The sequence below is a fragment of the Rana temporaria genome, chromosome 1 (genome assembly GCF_905171775.1).
Source record: "Rana temporaria chromosome 1, aRanTem1.1, whole genome shotgun sequence".
In the NCBI taxonomy this organism is placed as follows: domain Eukaryota; kingdom Metazoa; phylum Chordata; class Amphibia; order Anura; family Ranidae; genus Rana; species Rana temporaria.
In genome coordinates this window covers 56,604,758-56,622,697 of record NC_053489.1, presented here as the reverse complement: position 1 = coordinate 56,622,697, position 17,940 = coordinate 56,604,758, and the positions used below count along the sequence as shown (strand labels likewise).

The 17,940-nt window shown below is 49.9% G+C and overlaps 1 protein-coding gene across 2 annotated transcripts in view; it reads right to left on the bottom strand.

The window, feature by feature from the left end:
* DNAJC21 (DnaJ heat shock protein family (Hsp40) member C21) overlaps positions 1-17,940 on the bottom strand; it is a 69,507-nt gene that overhangs the window by 42,183 nt on the left and 9,384 nt on the right. For both annotated transcript variants that reach the window (XM_040338233.1, XM_040338225.1), the window contains exon 3: positions 3,500-3,623. In XM_040338233.1, the coding sequence (XP_040194167.1) occupies positions 3,500-3,623 (124 nt within the window). The remainder of the gene's footprint in view (positions 1-3,499; positions 3,624-17,940) is intronic.

Sequence of the window (17,940 nt, the reverse complement as noted above, 5' to 3'; positions counted from 1 at the left end):
ACAAACCCCCGCTGTCACAGCCGGGCCAGTATCGGGATGAGCACCTTGGCGAAAACCCGCTGAATGGGAAGGACACCATTGAAAATGGCCCCCCCCGACCGCAAAGCACAGAATCTCCGGTGGTTTGAGGATATGCAGGTACACGTTCATGACATCCAAGGATGCCAGAAAATCCCCCTGATGAAGTGCCGCTATTACCAAGCGAATCGACACCACCTTGACAAAACAAAACGAGGGACTTGAGGCCCAGGATCGACCGGGCCCCACCTCCGTGGGGACACAAACAGAATGGAGTAAAACCCAGAGACCGTTCCAACGAGGGAACTGGCACAATCACTCCCCTGACCAGAAGATCCTGGACAGCCCCCGACGGAGTCAACCGGCGAACCGGAGGAGGCCAGAAGCCGGAGGGAAAAAAACAGTTTGGCAGACAAGAGAGAAACTCAATCTTGTACCCCAAGGAAAACACTTCGCAATGCGAAGCCAGTCTCCCACCCGAGACACGGGCGGGAGCAGACCTTCAGGCGGAAGCAGGTATGTCCGCAGACTTGTTAGGCATGCGGTATCAGGTGCGCTGCTACCCCGCAGCGGGGATTCAAGCACCATGTAGACCTACCCCCACCGCACAGGGCGAGCGAAAAAACGCTCGGAGGTAGGCAAGGAGGGTCCTTGTACAGGGCGAGATCCCTAGCCCTTCCCAGACTGTGGGAACAGCATGCGCTTACCACCCGTGGCATCCTCAATGATGCCAGTCAGGGAAGACCCAAAAGGACCGTTCACCCTTAACGGCCATCACCAAGGCCACCTTAGAGGTCCTTCTTCCAGCTCCTGCAGCAGGAGCTTCGCCCTTTAAGTCGGGGCCTGACCAGGGCCCCGGCCAGAGCCGGCCTCACCGCCGAACCCACCACCGTGAATAGGGAGCGGGCCACGGCCTCCACTCTCCTATCAGCGGGATCCTGAAATGCAGGAGCCCCTTCCACAGGCAACGTGGTGGCCATGCGCAGTCTGGGTCCACTGGCGGAGGAGAGACCTACTTTTTTTTTTTTTTTTTTAAAGCCCCCCTCAAGGGGGTAACAGGTTGCAAAGTTTTTTGACAAACTTTTTGCGGTGCATCCCATTCCTTGTATAACATATTGTCCAAATAAGGAACACAAGGAAACACTTCAGCGGTGCGTGGTAGTCTGCTGGTACTGACACGGAGGTGTCTCCGCCACATCCTCAATTTTTAGAGTCTCACGCACCGCAGAAACAAGAGCTCCAACAAATTCTTGCCAGCAACTGACTGCAGCAGAGTCATCCTCACTATCCATAAGGGTTAAACCCGCAGCCTCTGACATAACAGAACCAGAAAAAAACAGCGATTCTGTGTCATCCCCAGAAGCAGGCTCAGGGAGGGGGCGCTTTTTTACCCCCCATCCGGGCACCAGCTGCTTCAAAACTGGCAAGAAACCCAGTACAGCCAACATAACAGATGTGGCAGGGGAAGGGGCATTAAGGGTTAACTCAGGCATAGCTTGAGTTCCATAGTGTCAGCGCTGAGTCACCCACCCTGCAAGGCAGGACAAAAAAAACCCCACTGGTCACCTCCTTGCTGCTATTGCAGAGCATGGGGGCCCCCGGTATTCACCACCCCACCCAGCTGCAGAGGGAGCTGAAAAACCTCAGGTGTGCTCTGATGTGCTTGTTATAATGTGTCTTCACCTCATGGAAGATTCACAGCGTTTCACAGCACTAAAAACTGGTAAAAGAGACCAGAGGCTGTGATGAGTCATCTCAGGGAAGAATCACATCGTTACCAAGGAGATTTCCAAGATGGCCACCATCTGAGGTAAAAATTACCTCATAGAACACAGCAGCACTGGCTGTGCTTTGTCTGTCACATTTAGAAAAGAATCACAGCGTTACCAAGGAGATTTCCAAGACGGCCGCTGTCTGAGGTAAAAATTACCTCATAGAACACAGCAGCACTGGCTGTGCTTTGTCACCTCAGAAAAGAATCACAGCGTTACCAAGGAGATTTCCAAGATGGCCGCTGTCTGAGGTAAAAATTACCTCATAGAACACAGCAGCACCCCCCAGAGTAACAACACAGTCCCCCTAACAACACACGGGCTCCGGTGGTAACAAAGAAAACCCAGGAGGCCCCCCTTCACAGCCACTACCCAGTCAGGGGAAGGAGGGAGAGGAAGGGGAGAGAGGAAAGCAGGACGGACCCTCAGTCGACCTCCCCAGGGAAACCACCAGCCAGACCACTTACCTGAGTAAGGGGCCACTACTTACCTGTCCTGCGACTACCCGGCTGGAGGTATCCCAGACAGAACCAACGTCCGTAAACGGCATGGCTGTCGGCCAGACACACTGTGACAAAGCCATAGAGACCGGTCATATGTGTGCCCTAGAACCGAAGTTCCCCGGCCGCCCCTGGAGCAATGGGGCCTGTCGTGGACGTCCCAAAGCTGAGCTGAGGGCCGGCACACGCTCGAAGGCCGAACATGGGGGGACTACAAGAGTCGAGGACCCAGCCTGTCACCCAGTCGGCTGTTGATAGAAGAATCACAGGATTCAAAATGCAGGAACAAAACAATAAAAAAGCGAGAAAAATCGCCAGAAAAAAACTCCAGAGTCCAGGAACTCCAGAGAGAGCCTTGACCTCCTGTCGTTAGGCAGAAAACAAACTGAGGCTGCTAAAGCAGGGTGTGGGTTATGCCTGGGGGAGCCACGCCCCCTGGGAGGAGCGGCATGAAGGAAAGTTTTTAACACCTTAAGTGCTGTAGAATTCTGCCTAAATCTCCTGGTAGGAAGAAGCATAACCCTAAGGTCAATGAAGGCTGTGTCCGTCTATGAACGAAAGAGAAAAATGCATTTAAATTGCATTCTTTATTGTGAAAATGACAGTTGCAGTTTGGGTGTTAACCACAAGGGGGCGATGAAGGAGTTATGCTTCATCTAGTGTGTGTTTACAACTGTAGGGGGGTGTGGCTGTAGGTCTGACGTCATCGATCGAGTCTCCCTATAAAAGGGATGACACGATCGATGCAGCCGCCACAGTGAAGCACGGGGAAGCCGTGTTTACATACGGCTCTCCCCGTTCTTCAGCTCCGGGGAGGCTAGAAACTAATAGCCGCGCCCTAGTCCCGGTTTGCTCCCCGACGATTTCCAACCGTCGCATGTACCGGGGGGGGTCCCGATTGAACCCCCGACCCGCGGAAAGGCGGGGACGTACATGTACGCCCATATGCCTGTACGTGCCATTCTGTGGACGTACATATACATGCGGCGGTCGTTAAGCGGTTAATTTAATGATGGGCCAATAGCAAAGCACAAACGGCAGGAGCAGGTTGCACTGAAACTTGTCACTTGCCTCATAGCAGAGCGACCTGGGTTCCTTTGATGCTCTACAACAGAGGAAAAGCTTGAGGTGCCCACTACCAGCAGATATGGACAGCCCAGGTTGGCCCAAAGCTTTCACATATGTCAGACAAAACCAAGGACTAGTTACCTTCTCATCATCGCCATATCCGGAGTAGCAGGTCACAGTGAAGTACTGAACGAGGTCTAGACTATCGTCTTGATATTCTCCATCAACACCTCCTTTTAACAGAGCGTCTCTGTGGTTGTCATACCTAGAAAACAAGTACAACATAAGAAAAGGAATCCTCTGTAAAAAATCCTCCTAAGGCCCCTTTTCCAGGAAGGGTCCGAACAGGTCTTCCTGTCAATTTTTATTTAGGCCGACCTGATCAGACAGCCCTATTGACAAGCAGGTGTACATGAACTACGTTTACACCCACCTACCTCCGGTTTGATCCAGTCTGCAAAATAATAAAAAAAGCAGACGGGGATCCGTTCTCTATCTAATGCAGAGATTCTCAACTCCTGTCCTCAGGACCCACTAACAGGCCAGGTTTGCAAGATAACTGAAATACATTACAGGTGATATCATTTGCTGCTCAGCGATTGCAGTATTCTAGTCTGCATCTCCCCAAGGTGATACTTAAAGCGGGGGGTTCCGGGCATACATTTTTATTATTTTTTTTTGCAATCTCAATTACATTATTATGAATATTCATTAAAACATAATAATAAAGCACGATCGGTACATAAACAGTTACATAGTTAGTCAGGTTGAAAAAAGACACAAGTCCATCCAGTTCAACCACAAAAAAAAAAAATAAACAAAATAAAAAACAAACACAGTACAATCCCATACACCCAACTCCATACCCACAGTTGATGCAGAGGAAGGCAAAAAACCCCAGCAGAGCATGATCCAATTTGCTACAGCAGGGGAAAAAATTCCTTCCTGATCCCCCGAGAGGCAATCGGATTTACCCTGGATCGCAAAAACGTACCCGATATCTCAGGGATCTTGTGGCCTTTTCCATTATAGCTGTGGGCATTATGAAGCCCAGTTCATGTTGCTTCCTGTATTTTACGAGAGAGGTGCATGCACTTCTCGGTCTCGCTCGTAGCGTCGTTAGTTCGGATTGTTGACATGACAACGGGCGGCGACGGAGGAACGTCCCGCCCCGTTGTTATGACAACATAGATCGCATCATTTCCTGTATGGAAATAACGCGATTTTTAAGCACAATAATGCCCAGAGACAATGGGGTCTTAGGACAGGAAGTTCTACCACCGCGGACTAGGAACTTGGCAGATGACGAAATCTGCCTAGTAACAGCCATATATTAAAAGCAAAGCTGTTCATAAAAAGTTAGTTTTTAGGGTGTAACTCCGCTTTAAAATCTGGCCCGTTAGTGGGTCCTGAGGAGAGGAGTTGAGAAACACTGGTCTAGGTGGATAAGATTGGAGGGTAGTTGGGTGTGAATGGACAGCTCTGTTTATACCTGGTTGCCCACAGAGCAGAGCGGGATCTGTCCATGTCCAAGGCTGAAACAAAGCCGTGTCCAAGGCTGGAATTTCTGTATAATCCACATGTGTATACATGTAATGCCTGTGCAAACATTCACTTCTGTACACAAACCCCACTGGCCACCGCGGGTTACACACTATTGAGCGGTACTACACTGGTTACACATTGTTGATATTTAAATTTCATCTCTAAGCAGTACACAGTGGGAGCGATTTACTAAAAGTGGTGCACACAGAATCTGGTGTAGCTGTGCATAGTAACTAATCAGCTACTAAATTCAGCTTGTTCAATTTAACCACTTACCCCCCGGACCATATTGCTGCCCAAAGACCAGAGTACTTTTTGCGATTCGGGACTGCGTCGCTTTAACAGACAATTGCGCGGTCGTGCGACGTGGCTCCCAAACAAAATTGGCGTCCTTTTTTTCCCACAAATAGAGCTTTCTTTTGGTGGTATTTGATCACCTCTGCGGTTTTTATTTTTTGCGCTATAAACAAAAATAGAGCGACAATTTTGAAAAAAATGAATATTTTTTACTTTTTGCTGTAATAAATATCCCCCAAAAATATATAAAAAAACATTTTTTTTTCCTCAGTTTAGGCCGATACGTATTCTTCTACATATTTTTCGTAAAAAAAATCGCAATAAGCGTTTATTGATTGGTTTGCGCAAAAGTTATAGCGTTTACAAAATAGGGGGTATTTTTATGGCATTTTTATTAATATTTTTTTTACTAGTAATGGCGGCGATCAGCGATTTTTTTTTCGGTATTGCGACATTATGGCGGACACTTCGGACATTTTTGACACATTTTTGGGACCATTGGCATTTTTATAGCGATCAGTGCTATAAAAATGCATTAGATTACTATAAAAATGCCACTGGCAGTGAAGGGGTTAACACTAGGGGGCGGGGAAGGGGTTAAGTATGCCTGGGTGTGTTCTTACTGTGGGGGGGGGGGGGGGGGCCTCACTAGGGGAAACACTGATTTTCTGTTCATACATTGTATGAACAGAAAATCAGCATTTCCCCTGCTGACAGGAACGAGAGCTGTGTGTTTACACACACAGCTCCCGTTCCCCGCTCTGTACCGAGCGATCGCGTGTGCCCGGCGGCGGTCGCGCCCGCCGGGCACACGCACGGGAGTCGGGGGCGAGCGGGGGGAGCGCGCGCGCCTCCGGCGGCGCGCGTGCGCCCCTAGTGGCGGCTAAGAGGTAGGACGTCCATTTACGTGGTCTCGCCTAGGAGAGCCACCTTGTGGACGTATAATGACGGTGCGGCGACGGCAAGTGGTTAAAGTGTTACTAAACCCACAACAGTAAAATCTGTCTGTCACTGTGGAACCGTAAGGGGTTAACCCTCTAGAATGTGTAAAAAGGCTGTTTGATCCTGTATGCACAGATCCTCCCCTCCTGCACTGCCTAGCCGACCTGCACATGCTCAATTGTGTCTTATGCTGGAGAGAACAGTTATTTGTTCTCAGAGATAGCCAGATCACAGCACTGGAAAAAATGTGCAATTTATGATGTAACCGTGGTATACAGATCAGCTGTGGGCACTGTGGGGGGGCTGATTAACTATTAAAGTAACACTTAAGACTTAAGCCCCAGACCATATGGCTTCCAAATGACCAGAGCACTTTTTGGGATTTGGCACTGCATCGCTTTAACTGACAATTGCGCGGTCGTGCGACGTGGCTCCCAAACAAAATTGACGTCCTTTTTTTCCTGCAAATCAAGCTGTCTTTTGTTGGTATTTGATTACCTCTGCGTCCCCCCCCCCCCCCGCTATAAACAAAAATAGAGTGACAATTTTGAAAAAAAAAAAAAAAGCAATATTTTTCACTTTTTGCCAAAATAAATATCCCCCAAAAAAATATTAAAAAAATCATTTTTTTTCCTCAGTTTAGGCCAATATGTAGTCTACATATTTTTTGAAAAAATAAATAAATAAATAAATTGCAATAAGCGTATATTGATTGGTTTGCGCAAAAGTTATAGCATCTACAAAATAGGGGGTAGTTTAATGGCATTTTTTTTACTAGCGATCAGCAATTTTTAATCGGCCACTTTTGGTGCCATTTGGGGACCACATTTATACAGTGATCAGTGCTATAAAAATGCATGGATTACTGTGTAAATGTGACTGGCAGTGAAGGGGTTAACTCCAGGGGGGCGGGGAAGGGATTAAGTGTGTCCTAGGGAGTCATTCTAACTATTAGGGAGGATGAGAGGGAGCATACGATCAGAGTCTGTGTCACTCTGCAGAACGGGGAGATGCCTTGTTTACACTGTCTTCTCCCCGTTCTGCAGCTCTGTGACCCGATCGCGGGACACCGGCGAGGAGCGGTCACAGAGCTTGCGGCAGGCGCACGGCGGCAAATTTAAAGTGATGTAAATATACATTGATTTGCCTGTCTGTGCCATTCTATCGATGTATATCCACGTGAGCTGGTCCTTAAGTGGTTAACCACTTGCTTACTGGGCACATATACCCTCCTCCTGCCCAGGTGAAATTTCAGCTTTCGGCACTGCGTCGCTTTAACTGACAATTGTGCGGTCGTGCGACGTGGCTCCCAAACAAAATTGACGTCCTTTTTCCCCCACAAATAGAGCTTTCTTTTGGTGGTATTTGATCGCCTGCGCGGTTTTTATTTTTTGCGCTATAAACAAAAAAAGAGCGACAATTTTGAAAAAAAATACAATATTTTTTACTTGTTGCTATAATAAATATCCCAATTTAAAAAAACAAAAACAATTTTTTTTTTCTCAGTTTAGGCCGATACATATTCTTCTACATATTTTTGGTAAAAAAAAAAAAAAAAAAAATCGCAATAAGCGACTGGTTTGCGCAAAAGTTATAGCGCCTACAAAATAGGGGACAGAATTATTTTTTTTTTTTACTAGAAATGGCGGCGATCTGCGATTTTTATTGGGACTGCGACGTTATGGCGGACACATCGGACACTTTTGACACATTTTTGGCGCCATTCACATTTATACTGCGATCAGTGCTATAAATATGCACTAATTACAGTATAAATGTGACTGGCATTGAAGGGGTTAACACTAGGGGGTGAGGAAGGGGTTAAATGTGTACCCTAATTAGTGTTCTAACTGTGGGGGAAGGGGGGTGACTGGGGGGGGTGACCGATCTATGTCCCTATGGACAAGGGACACAGATCGGTCTCCTCTCCAGAGACAGCACCGCTGTCTCTGTGTAAAACGGCAATGAGAGATGATCTCCTATGTTTACATAAGAGATCATCTCTCATTGGCCGCACAGATCGCGTCGCAAACGGCCACTCTGATTGGCCGTTTGATGCGATCTGTGATTGGCTGTGTCCAAGGGACACGGCCAGCACAGCAGTTCCCCGCTGCGTGCTCTGGAGCGCGCAAAGGGGCGGACGTCAATTGACGTCCACTTGGATTTTGGGATCCGCGCTGTAGCCGTCATTTGACTATAGCGCGGGTCCCAAGAGGTTACGGATAGGTTCACCTTTGTGTAAGAAAAATTAATACATGTATCTTTTTGGAGGTAAAAAAAAAAAAATTGCATTATTTTTTTTACTAGGAGCCTGGAAAGCATTGCATCCGCGATCAGCAAACACCGACAGGAAGGGACAATGAACTACTAGAGCGCTCAACAGTGCCCTGGTAGTTGATTGAGAACTACAAGCCGACAGACGCAAAGGACGTTGGTACTTGTAGTTCTCCCATTTATAGAACTCTGAATAAATGGCGAGGCCAGGTCGGCGGCTGCATTTAAAAAAACAATTGCGACAGCAAGTGGGAGGAAAAGATCCCCGCTCACTGTCACAATGGGAGAACCGGGGGTGAGAGGGCCGTTGCTACAGAAACATGTTACAAAAGGTTACCTTATTCTTTAACAATAAAACCTGAAAGAGGTTACTATGCACAGCTGCACCAGACCCCTGAAAACACACCTCTTCAGGGAAGCCCATCACCGCTCCAACTAATCTTTTACCACTTCCATCAGCTCATTCCCCACAGTTACAAACTTTTGTACCACCTGACCCATCCTATTAGATTGTAAGCTCTTCCGAGTAGGGCCCTCTTAATCCTCTTGTATTTTATTGTATTGTAACTGTATTGTCTCCCTTTTATATTGTAAAGAGCCTTGCGTAAACTGTTGGCGCTATATAAATCCTGTATAATATAATAATAATAATAATAATAATAATAATATTATACACCTGTGTACGTGACCCTTTATTAAAAATAGAATGAATGGAGAAAAGAGTCATGAATCGGTCACCTCTGATGCTAACACGATAATTTTTCAGCATGAAAAAAAACGAAGTTTTCCCAACTTCCTCATTAAAAACGATGTTGCCCACACACACCATTGTTTTTAAAAAATGATCTAGCAAAGCGCGGTGACGTACAACACGTACGCCGGCACTATAAAGGGGAAGTTCCATGCGGATGACGCCACCCTTGGGGCTGCTTTAGCCGATTCCTTGTAAGTAAAAGACGATTCGCGCTTTTCTGTCTGTTACAGCGTGATGAATGTGCTTACTCCATTATGAACTGTAGTTTTACCAGAACGAGCGCTCCCGTTTTATAACTTGCTTCTGAGCTTGCGCAGGTTTTTTACGTCGTTTTAGCCCACACACGTGGCCAAATTGTTTACAACCCGAAAAACGACATCGTTTAAAACGACGTTAAAAAATGTAGCATGCTCGAATTTTTTTTTTTTCGTTTTTCAGAACCTGAAAAAGATGTGTAGCCCACACACGATCATTTTAAATGACGTTTTTTTTAAAACAGTTTTTTTTGTCATTTTAGTGTCATCATTAAGAGTTGTTTTACAAGGACTTCAGCTTGTATAAGAGCAGTGTGAACACCAAGCTTTTAGGCTCGATTTACACCTATGCATGTTGCTTTTGAGCGTTTTTGCAGTGCTTTTTTCAGTGCTTGCTGCGTTTGACATGCGTTTTTTTTTTTTTGCCATCAATTTTAATTTTTTTACATTTCCTTTAAAGTGGAGGTTCACTGGTAAATTGCTATTTTTACCCTTAGATGGATGCTCATTTAGTCTATGGGAATCGGCTAGTTGTTTTAAAATCCGAGCAGTACTTACCGTTGTAGAGGGCGATCTTCTCCGCCACTTCCGGGTATGGGTCTTCGGGACTGGGCGTTCCTTCTTAATTGACAGTCTTCCGACGGTCGCATCCATCGCGTCACGATTTTCCGAAAGTAGCCGAACGTCGGTGCGCAGTATAGAGCCGCACCGACGCTCGGCTTCTTTCGGCTACTCGTGACGCGATGGATGCGACCATCGGAAGACTGTCAATCAAGAAGGAACGCCCAGTCCCGAAGACCCATACCTGGAAGTGGCGGAGTACGGTAAGTACTGCTCGGATTTTAAAACAACTAGCCGATTCCCATAGACTAAATGAGCATCCATCTAAGGTTAAAAAAACATTTATGGGTGAACTCCCGCTTTAACAACCAGCTATAAACAGGTAAAAAAAAAAAAAAATACGCAAATCGCAGCAAAATCGCGGTACTTGCATTTTGGATGCGGGTCCATTGAATTCTATTACATGCAAAACGCTGCTTTTTGCAGGAAAAAAGTCCCCCGACCCTTTCCAAAAACGCAGAGGCACAAAAAAGCATTGATGTGAACATAGGAATCCATGTTAAAAAATTTCCCTGCTTTTCTGCAAAATGCACCAAAAAACGCATTAGTGTGAATGGAGCCTTACAAAGCATTTGCAGAGCTTTCAGTAAGCTTTTAAAAGTACCATTCAGCTCCAGTTTGTAAATGCTGGACACAGATCCTAATGGGAGTGATCAAAGAGAAAGTAAACCCCCGATTTTCCCCTGCAAAGTAAAAGCATATTTGGGCTAGTATACTAGCCCATTATGTTGCACTTGCCTGCAAACGAAGCCTGTGATGTCCCTCCTGGTGGACACGTTCATATTCACCCCTCTTCCTTCCAGGGCTGGAAGGTTACCGCGCAGGCCCTTTGGAAGCGGCACGATCGTACCCTTTCTTCAATGCGCATGCAGCGATGACGTTGGCGCAAGCATATATGGTAACTATCTCCTAAACCGTGCAGGTTTCTTCAACTGCCACGGTGCTGCACATGTGATCAGTTATGACACCAGCCATTTGATGGTTTGACAGTTTGGTTGAGAGCACAAGCAGTGTGACAGTTGGCAATCCCAGCATGCCTTGAATGCAACCCATTTTTTTTTTTTTTTAAACGGTTAGGCCTCTTTCACACTGGGCGGATCAGTAATGACCCGCCCCGTGCACCTTCGCTTGCTCAGCGGGGATCGCTCCGTTGATCCCCGCTGAGCCGGCGGATGACAGGGTGGTCCCCGCACACTGTGCAGGGACCGCCCTGTCTTTTCTCCGCTCCCCCTATGGGGGGGGGAAAATCGGATGAACACAGACCGTATGTCCGTGTTCACCCGATCCGATCCGCCAGACGGAAGGAAAGTAGGTTTCTCTTCCGTTCATAGATGGACACAGCCTTCTTTGACATTAGGGTTATGCTTCTTCCTACCAGGAGAGTTTAGGCAGAATTTAACAGCACTTAAAGTGTTAAAACCTTTCCTTCGTGCTGCTCCTCCCAGGGGACGTGGCTCCCCCAGGCATAACCCACACCCTGCTCTAGGAGCCTCAGTCTTTTTCTGCCTAACGACAGGAGAGTCAGGCGCTCTCTGGAGTTCCTGCACTCTGGAGGTTTTTTCTGGCGATTTTTCTCGCTTTTATTTTTTTGTTCCTGCATTTTTGAATCCTGTGATTCTTCTATTAACAGCCGACTGGGTGACAGGCTGGGTCCTCGTAGTCCCCCCATGTTCGGCCATCGAGCGTGTGCCGGCCCTTAGCTCAGCTTTGGGACGTCCACGACAGGCCCCGTTGCTCCAGGGGCGGCCGGGGGACTTTGGTTCTAGGGCACACATATGACCGGTCTTTTATGGCCTTGTCACAGTGTGTCTGGCCGACAGCCATGCCGTTTACGGACGTTGGTTCTGTCTGGGATACCTCCAGCCGGGTAGTCGCAGGACGGGTAGGTAGTGGCCCCTTACTCAAGTAAGTGGTCTGGCTGGTGTTTTCCCTGGGGAGGTCAACCGAGGGTCTGCCCTGCTTTCCTCTCTCCCCTTCCTCTCCCTCCTTCCCCTGACTGGGTGGTGGCTGTGAAGGGGGGCCTCCTGGGTTTTCTTTATTACCACCAGGGCCCGTGTGTTGTTGGGGGACTGTGTTGTTACTCTGGGGGGTGCTGCTGTGTGCTGCTGTGTTATATGAGGTGATTTTTACCTCAGACGGCGGCCATCTTGGCTTCCCTGAGGTGACAGACACAGCACAGCCTCTGGTCTCTTGTGACAGTTTTAGTGCTGTGAAACACTGATTCTTCCCTGAGGTGACAGACACATCACAGCCAGCACATCAGAGCACACCTTAGGTTTTCAGCTCTCTCTGCAGCTGGGTGGGGTGGTGAGTACCAGGGGCCCCCATACTCTGCAATAGCAGCAAGGAGGTGACCAGTGGGGGTTTTTGTCCTGCTTTGCAGGGTGGGTGACACAGCACTGACACTATGGAACCTGAGCCAGGTCTCCCTATCCAGCAACGCCTGAGTTAACCCTTAACGCCCTTTCCCCTGCCACATCTGTTATGTTGGCTGTCCTGGGTTTCTTGCCAGGTTTGAAGCAGCTAGTGTCCGGATGGGGGGTAAAAGGCGCCCCCTCCCTGAGCCTGCTTCTGGGGATGTCTCTGATGCAGAATTGCTGTTTTCTGGTTCTGTTATATCAGAGGCTGCGGGCTTAACCCACATGGATAGTGAGGATGACTCTGCTGCAGAGTCAGTTGCTGGCAAGGAATTTGTTGGAGCTCTTGTTTCTGCGGTGCGTGAGACTCTAAAAATTGAGGATGTGGCGGAGACACCAGCCGTGTCAGTACCTTTTGGATTCCGCAGACCGCCACGCACCACTAAAGTGTTTCCTTGTGTTCCTTATTTGGACAATATGTTATACGAGGAATGGGATGCACCGCAAAAAGTTTGTCAAAAAACTTTGCAACCCGTTACCCCCTTGAGGGGGACTTTATAAAAAAAAGTAGGTCTCTCCTCCGCCAGTGGACCCCCCCTGTGTCCAGACTGAGCAGGGCCACCACGTTGCCTGTGAAGGGGCTCCTGCATTTCAGGATCCCGCTGATAGGAGAGTGGAGGCCGTGGCCCGCTCCCTTTTCGCAGTGGTGGGTTCGGCGGTGAGGCCGGCTCTGGCTGGGGCCCTGGTGGCACAGGCCCCGACTGAAAGGGCGAAGCTCCTGCTGCAGGAGCTGGAAGAAGGGGACGCTTCCGAGTCCTCTAGGGACCTGGCTGGACAATCGGTTCAGGGTCAGAAATTTCTCTGCGAGGCGGCCATGGATACGATCCGGGGCTTCCGTCTATGCAGTGGTTCTGCGCCGCCTTGTGTGGCTGAAGAGCTGGTCTGCGGACTAGTCCTCTAAGGAGGCCTTGGTGATGGCCTTTAAGGGTGAACGGTCCTTTTGGGACTTCCCTGAATGGCATCATTGAGGATGCCACGGGTGGTAAGCGCATGCTGTTCCCACAGTCTGGGAAGGGCTAGGGACCTCGCCATGTGCAAGGACCCTCCTTGACTACCTCCGAGCGTTTTTTCGCCAACCCTGTGCGGTGGGGGGGTAGGTCTACAATGTGCTTAAACCCCCGCCGCGGGGCAGCATGCCTAACAAGTCTGCGGACATACCTGCTTCCGCCTGAAGGTCTGCTCCCGCCCGTGTCTGCTCCCGCCCGTGTCTCGGGTGGGAGACTGGCTTCGCACATTCGTGGCTCGGTGGAGGTCTCTCCTCTCCGACCATTGGGGTTGCGAAGTGGTTTCCTTGGGGTACAAGATTGAGTTTCTCTCGTCTGCCAAACAGTTTTTTTCCCTCCGGCCTCTGGCCTCCTCCGGTTCGCTCCGTCAGGGGCTGTCCAGGATATTCTGGTCAGGGGAGTGATTGTGCCAGTTCCCTCGTTGGAACGGTCTCAGGAATTTTACTCCATTCTGTTTGTGTCCCCACGGGGGATGGGGCCCGGTCAATCCTGGGCCTCAAGTCCCTTGTTTGTTTTGTCAAGGTGCAAACTTTCAGGTGGTGTCGATTCGCTTGGTAATAGCGGCACTCCATCAGGGGGATTTTCTGGCATCCTTGGATGTCATGAACGTGTACCTGCATATCCTCAAACCACCGGAGATTCTGTGCTTTGCAGTCGGGGGGGACCATTTTCAATTGGTGTCCTTCCTTTTCGGCGGGTTTTTGCCAAGGTGCTCGTCCCGATACTGGCCCGGCTGTGACAGCAGGGGTTGTTATCATGGGATGTCTGGACGACATTCTCCTACAAGCTTCTTCGAGCTCTGCATTGGTGGAGCCATGTCTATCGCGTGTCAGGCTCTCCGAGAGTCCGGCTGGTTTCTGGATTGTCCTGAAATCAGGGTTGATTCCGTCTCAGGGACTGGAATACCTGGGACTAGTCCTGGATTCCGCCGGGCGGGAGTGTTTTTCTCCTAACGGAAAAACTTCAGACTCTGCCATCTGCTGTGCAGCAGTTGCCGACCCAGAAGCAGTCATCTCTGCGATTCTGCAGGAAGGTTCTGGGTCCGTTGGTGGCCTCTTTCGAGGCGGTTCCGTATGTCCAATTCCACGCCAGGGTACTACGGAGGGAATTGCTGTCACGATGGGACTAGCTTCCGTCATCTCTGGATTACCAGATTCAATTGAGTCATCTGATCATGTCTCCCCTGGTGTGGTGGCTGGCGTTTCCGGTGCTTCGGGCCGGAAAGTCGTTTTTCTGCAGGCCACTGGACAGTGGTCACGACGGATGCCAGCCTCTCTGGTTGGGGAGGGGTGCTTGGGGCACCCAGTTAGCCCAGGGGCACTGGACTCAGGTGGAGTCCTGCCTACTGATCAACGTTCTGGAGCTCCGAGCAATCAAGCTTTGCCTTGCCAGGTGGTCCCTGGATCCACAGGGCCGACAGGTCAGGATCCTGTCCGATGACGCCACGGCCGTGGCGTAGGTTGATCATCTGGGAGGCACACAGAGTTCTGTTGCAGCGACGGGGGTCGCGCACATCCTTTCAGTGGGCCGAAGGGTCCGTTCCGGCTCTATCGGCCGGGTACATTCCGGGAGTACGGAATTGGCTAGCCGACCTCCTAAGTCAAACTACACTGGGCCAAGGAGAGTGGTCTCTCCACCCGCAGGTCTGTGCCGAAAGTGGGGCACTCCGGACGTGGACCTTCTAGCGTCCCGTCTCTATCGGTAGGTGCCACGGCTTGTGGCCAGGTTTAAGGACCCATAGGCGGACGCGTCAGGCGCATTGGTGGCTCCTTGGGGTCACTATCGCCTAATTTACACCTTCCCTCCTCGGAAGCTTCTTCCTCGCCTGTTGCGCAGAGTGGAAGCCGAAGGGATTCGAACAATCCTGATCACCCCAGATTGGCCGCGCTGCTCCTGGTACGCGGACCTGGTGCGTCTGGTGGCAGACGCCCCCTAGCGTCTTCCCCTGGGAGTTGATCTTCTGTTACAGGGTTCGATCTTCCACCCTGTCTCACAGCCACCGGCTTTAGCGGAGTGGCTGTTGAGAGCCAGGGGCTGAAGGACCGAGGCCTATTGGGCTCGGTGGTCTCTACCGTGCTGCGTGCACGGAAGTCTATCTCACGTAGGATTTACCATTATACGTGGAAGGCCTGCATCTCTGTGTGCGAGAAGATGAAATGGCACCCTCGTACATACGTGGTGTACAGGGTTCTGCTGTCTTTACAGCAGGGAGTGGTTCGGGCTCTCGCCTTAAAGCGGATCTCCACTCTAAAGTGGAGTCCCGCTGATCGGAACCCTCCCCCCCTCCGGTGTCACATTTGACACCTTTCAGGGGGGAGGGGGGTGCAGATACCTGTCTACAGACAGGTATCTGCACCCACTTCCGGCCCTACGATACGGGCAAAGGACGGGTTTTTCCTCCGCTTCCCGTCGCCCCCCCGTTGTATGCTGGGAACACTCGGCTCCCAGCACACAGCGGGAGCCAATCGGCGGGCGCAGCGCGACTCGCGCATGCGCCGTAGGGAACCGGGCAGTGAAGCCGGAGCGCTTCACTTCCTGGTTCCCTCACCGTGGATGGAGGGGGGAGCAGCAGGGTGACGAGCGATCGGCTCGTCATCTGCTGCGATCACCGCTGGACTCCAGGACAGGTAAGTGTCCTTATATTAAAAGTCAGCAGCTGCAGTATTTGTAGCTGCTTGCTTTTAATATAGTTTTTTAGTGGCACATCCGCTTTAAGTACGGTTAGGAGCCAGATTTCTGCTCTGGCTGTATTTACTTGCAGCGACCCTTGGCGTCGCACTCCTGGGTGAGTACGTTGGGTCAGGGGGTCTGGCAGGTGGCCCCTTCGGTGCGCCCTCCATTACCCCCATGGGACTTGAATTTAGTCCTTTCGGTGCTTCGGGATGCTCCCTTTGAGGACATTCGGGAGGTTTTTTTGTTTATTGTCACAAAAGGTGATTTTATTTCTGGTAGCGATTACCTTGATCAGACGAGTGTCTGTCTGATCTGGCGGCCTCGTCTTGCAAGGCTCCCTACTTGGTCATCCGTAAGGATGAGGTGGTGCTGCGGCCGCAGCCGTTTTTTCTCCCTAAGGTCGTTTCGGCTTTTCACATTGATGGGGACATTGTTCTTCCATCCTTATGTCCTCGGCCGAAATGCCAGGAGGAGGCCACTTTGCATCCTCTGGATGTGGTTCGGGCCCTACGAGTGTACTTATATGTTACGGTTCCGTTCAGGAAGTCGGACTCACTGTTCGTGTCGGTGGCTGGCCCTACAAGAGGGCCTGGCGGTCTCGTCGGCCACCGTTCCTAGGTGGTTCCGACGGATTGTGCTTCAGGCCTATGCCCTAAAGGGGCGTGCGCCCCCCTTTCGGGTTATGGCGCATTCGACCAGGGCGATCGGGGCCTCCTGGGCTTTCCGGCATCATGCCTCTGTGTTACAGCGGTGTTAGGATGCATCCTGGTCGTCAATCCACGCTTTTTTCAAAGTTTTACGAGGTGGATGTGTGTGCATCTTCTGATGCCTCCTTCAGCCGCAGGTGTTACGGCGGCAGTTTATGTTTGGAGTTTCTCCGTTGAGCAACTCCGGTTTTTGTTTGGGGTGTAACCTGGTTTGCTGTGTTATTTTCCCACTCCTCTAAAAAAAAATTGACACTGCTTGGGGACGTCCCTAATGTCAAAGAAGGCTGTGTCCGTCTATTAACGGAAGAGAAAATAGGATTTTTGTACTCACCGTAAAATCCATTTCTCTGAGTTCATAGACGGACACAGCACCCACCCCTTCTTGGTTTGTACTGCTTGTTACGGACTGAGGCTCCTAGAGCAGGGTGTGGGTTATGCCTGGGGGAGCCACGCCCCCTGGGAGGAGCAGCATGAAGGAAAAGTTTTAACACTTTAAGTGCTGTTAAATTCTGCCTAAACTCTCCTGGTAGGAAGGAGCATAACCCTAATGTCAAAGAAGGCTGTGTCCGTCTATGAACTCAGAGAAATGGATTTTACAGCGAGTACAAAAATCCTATTTTTTCATCCATCACACTTTGGCGGAACGGAGCGGGTCGGATGTCAGCGGGCATGTCACCACTGACATCCGCAGGTCCATAGAGCAGCACGGAGCGCCCGTACAGGTCCGCAAAAAAAAAAAAAACTGACAGACGGACCTGTACGGGCGCTCGGTGTGAAAGAGCCCTAAGGCCTCATTTACACAGTGGTGCAGATGTCAGTTTTTCTGAATGCGTCCTGCAAGGGCTCAACAAAACAATGGTTCTCTATGTGCCCTGTTCACACCACAACATTCAGATTTTTTTTTCTGCTCAGAAATCTGTAACGTGTATGCAGTTTTCTGCATGGGAATAAAAAAATTACACAACATCAACATTGGTGGGAACAGGGCACATAACTGACGCACATTAAAACCGACGTCAACGTGCATAAAAACAGCCATAAACTGGTGGCTCTGCAAGAGAAATCTGCACAGTTCTTCCCATCAGCTTTCATGC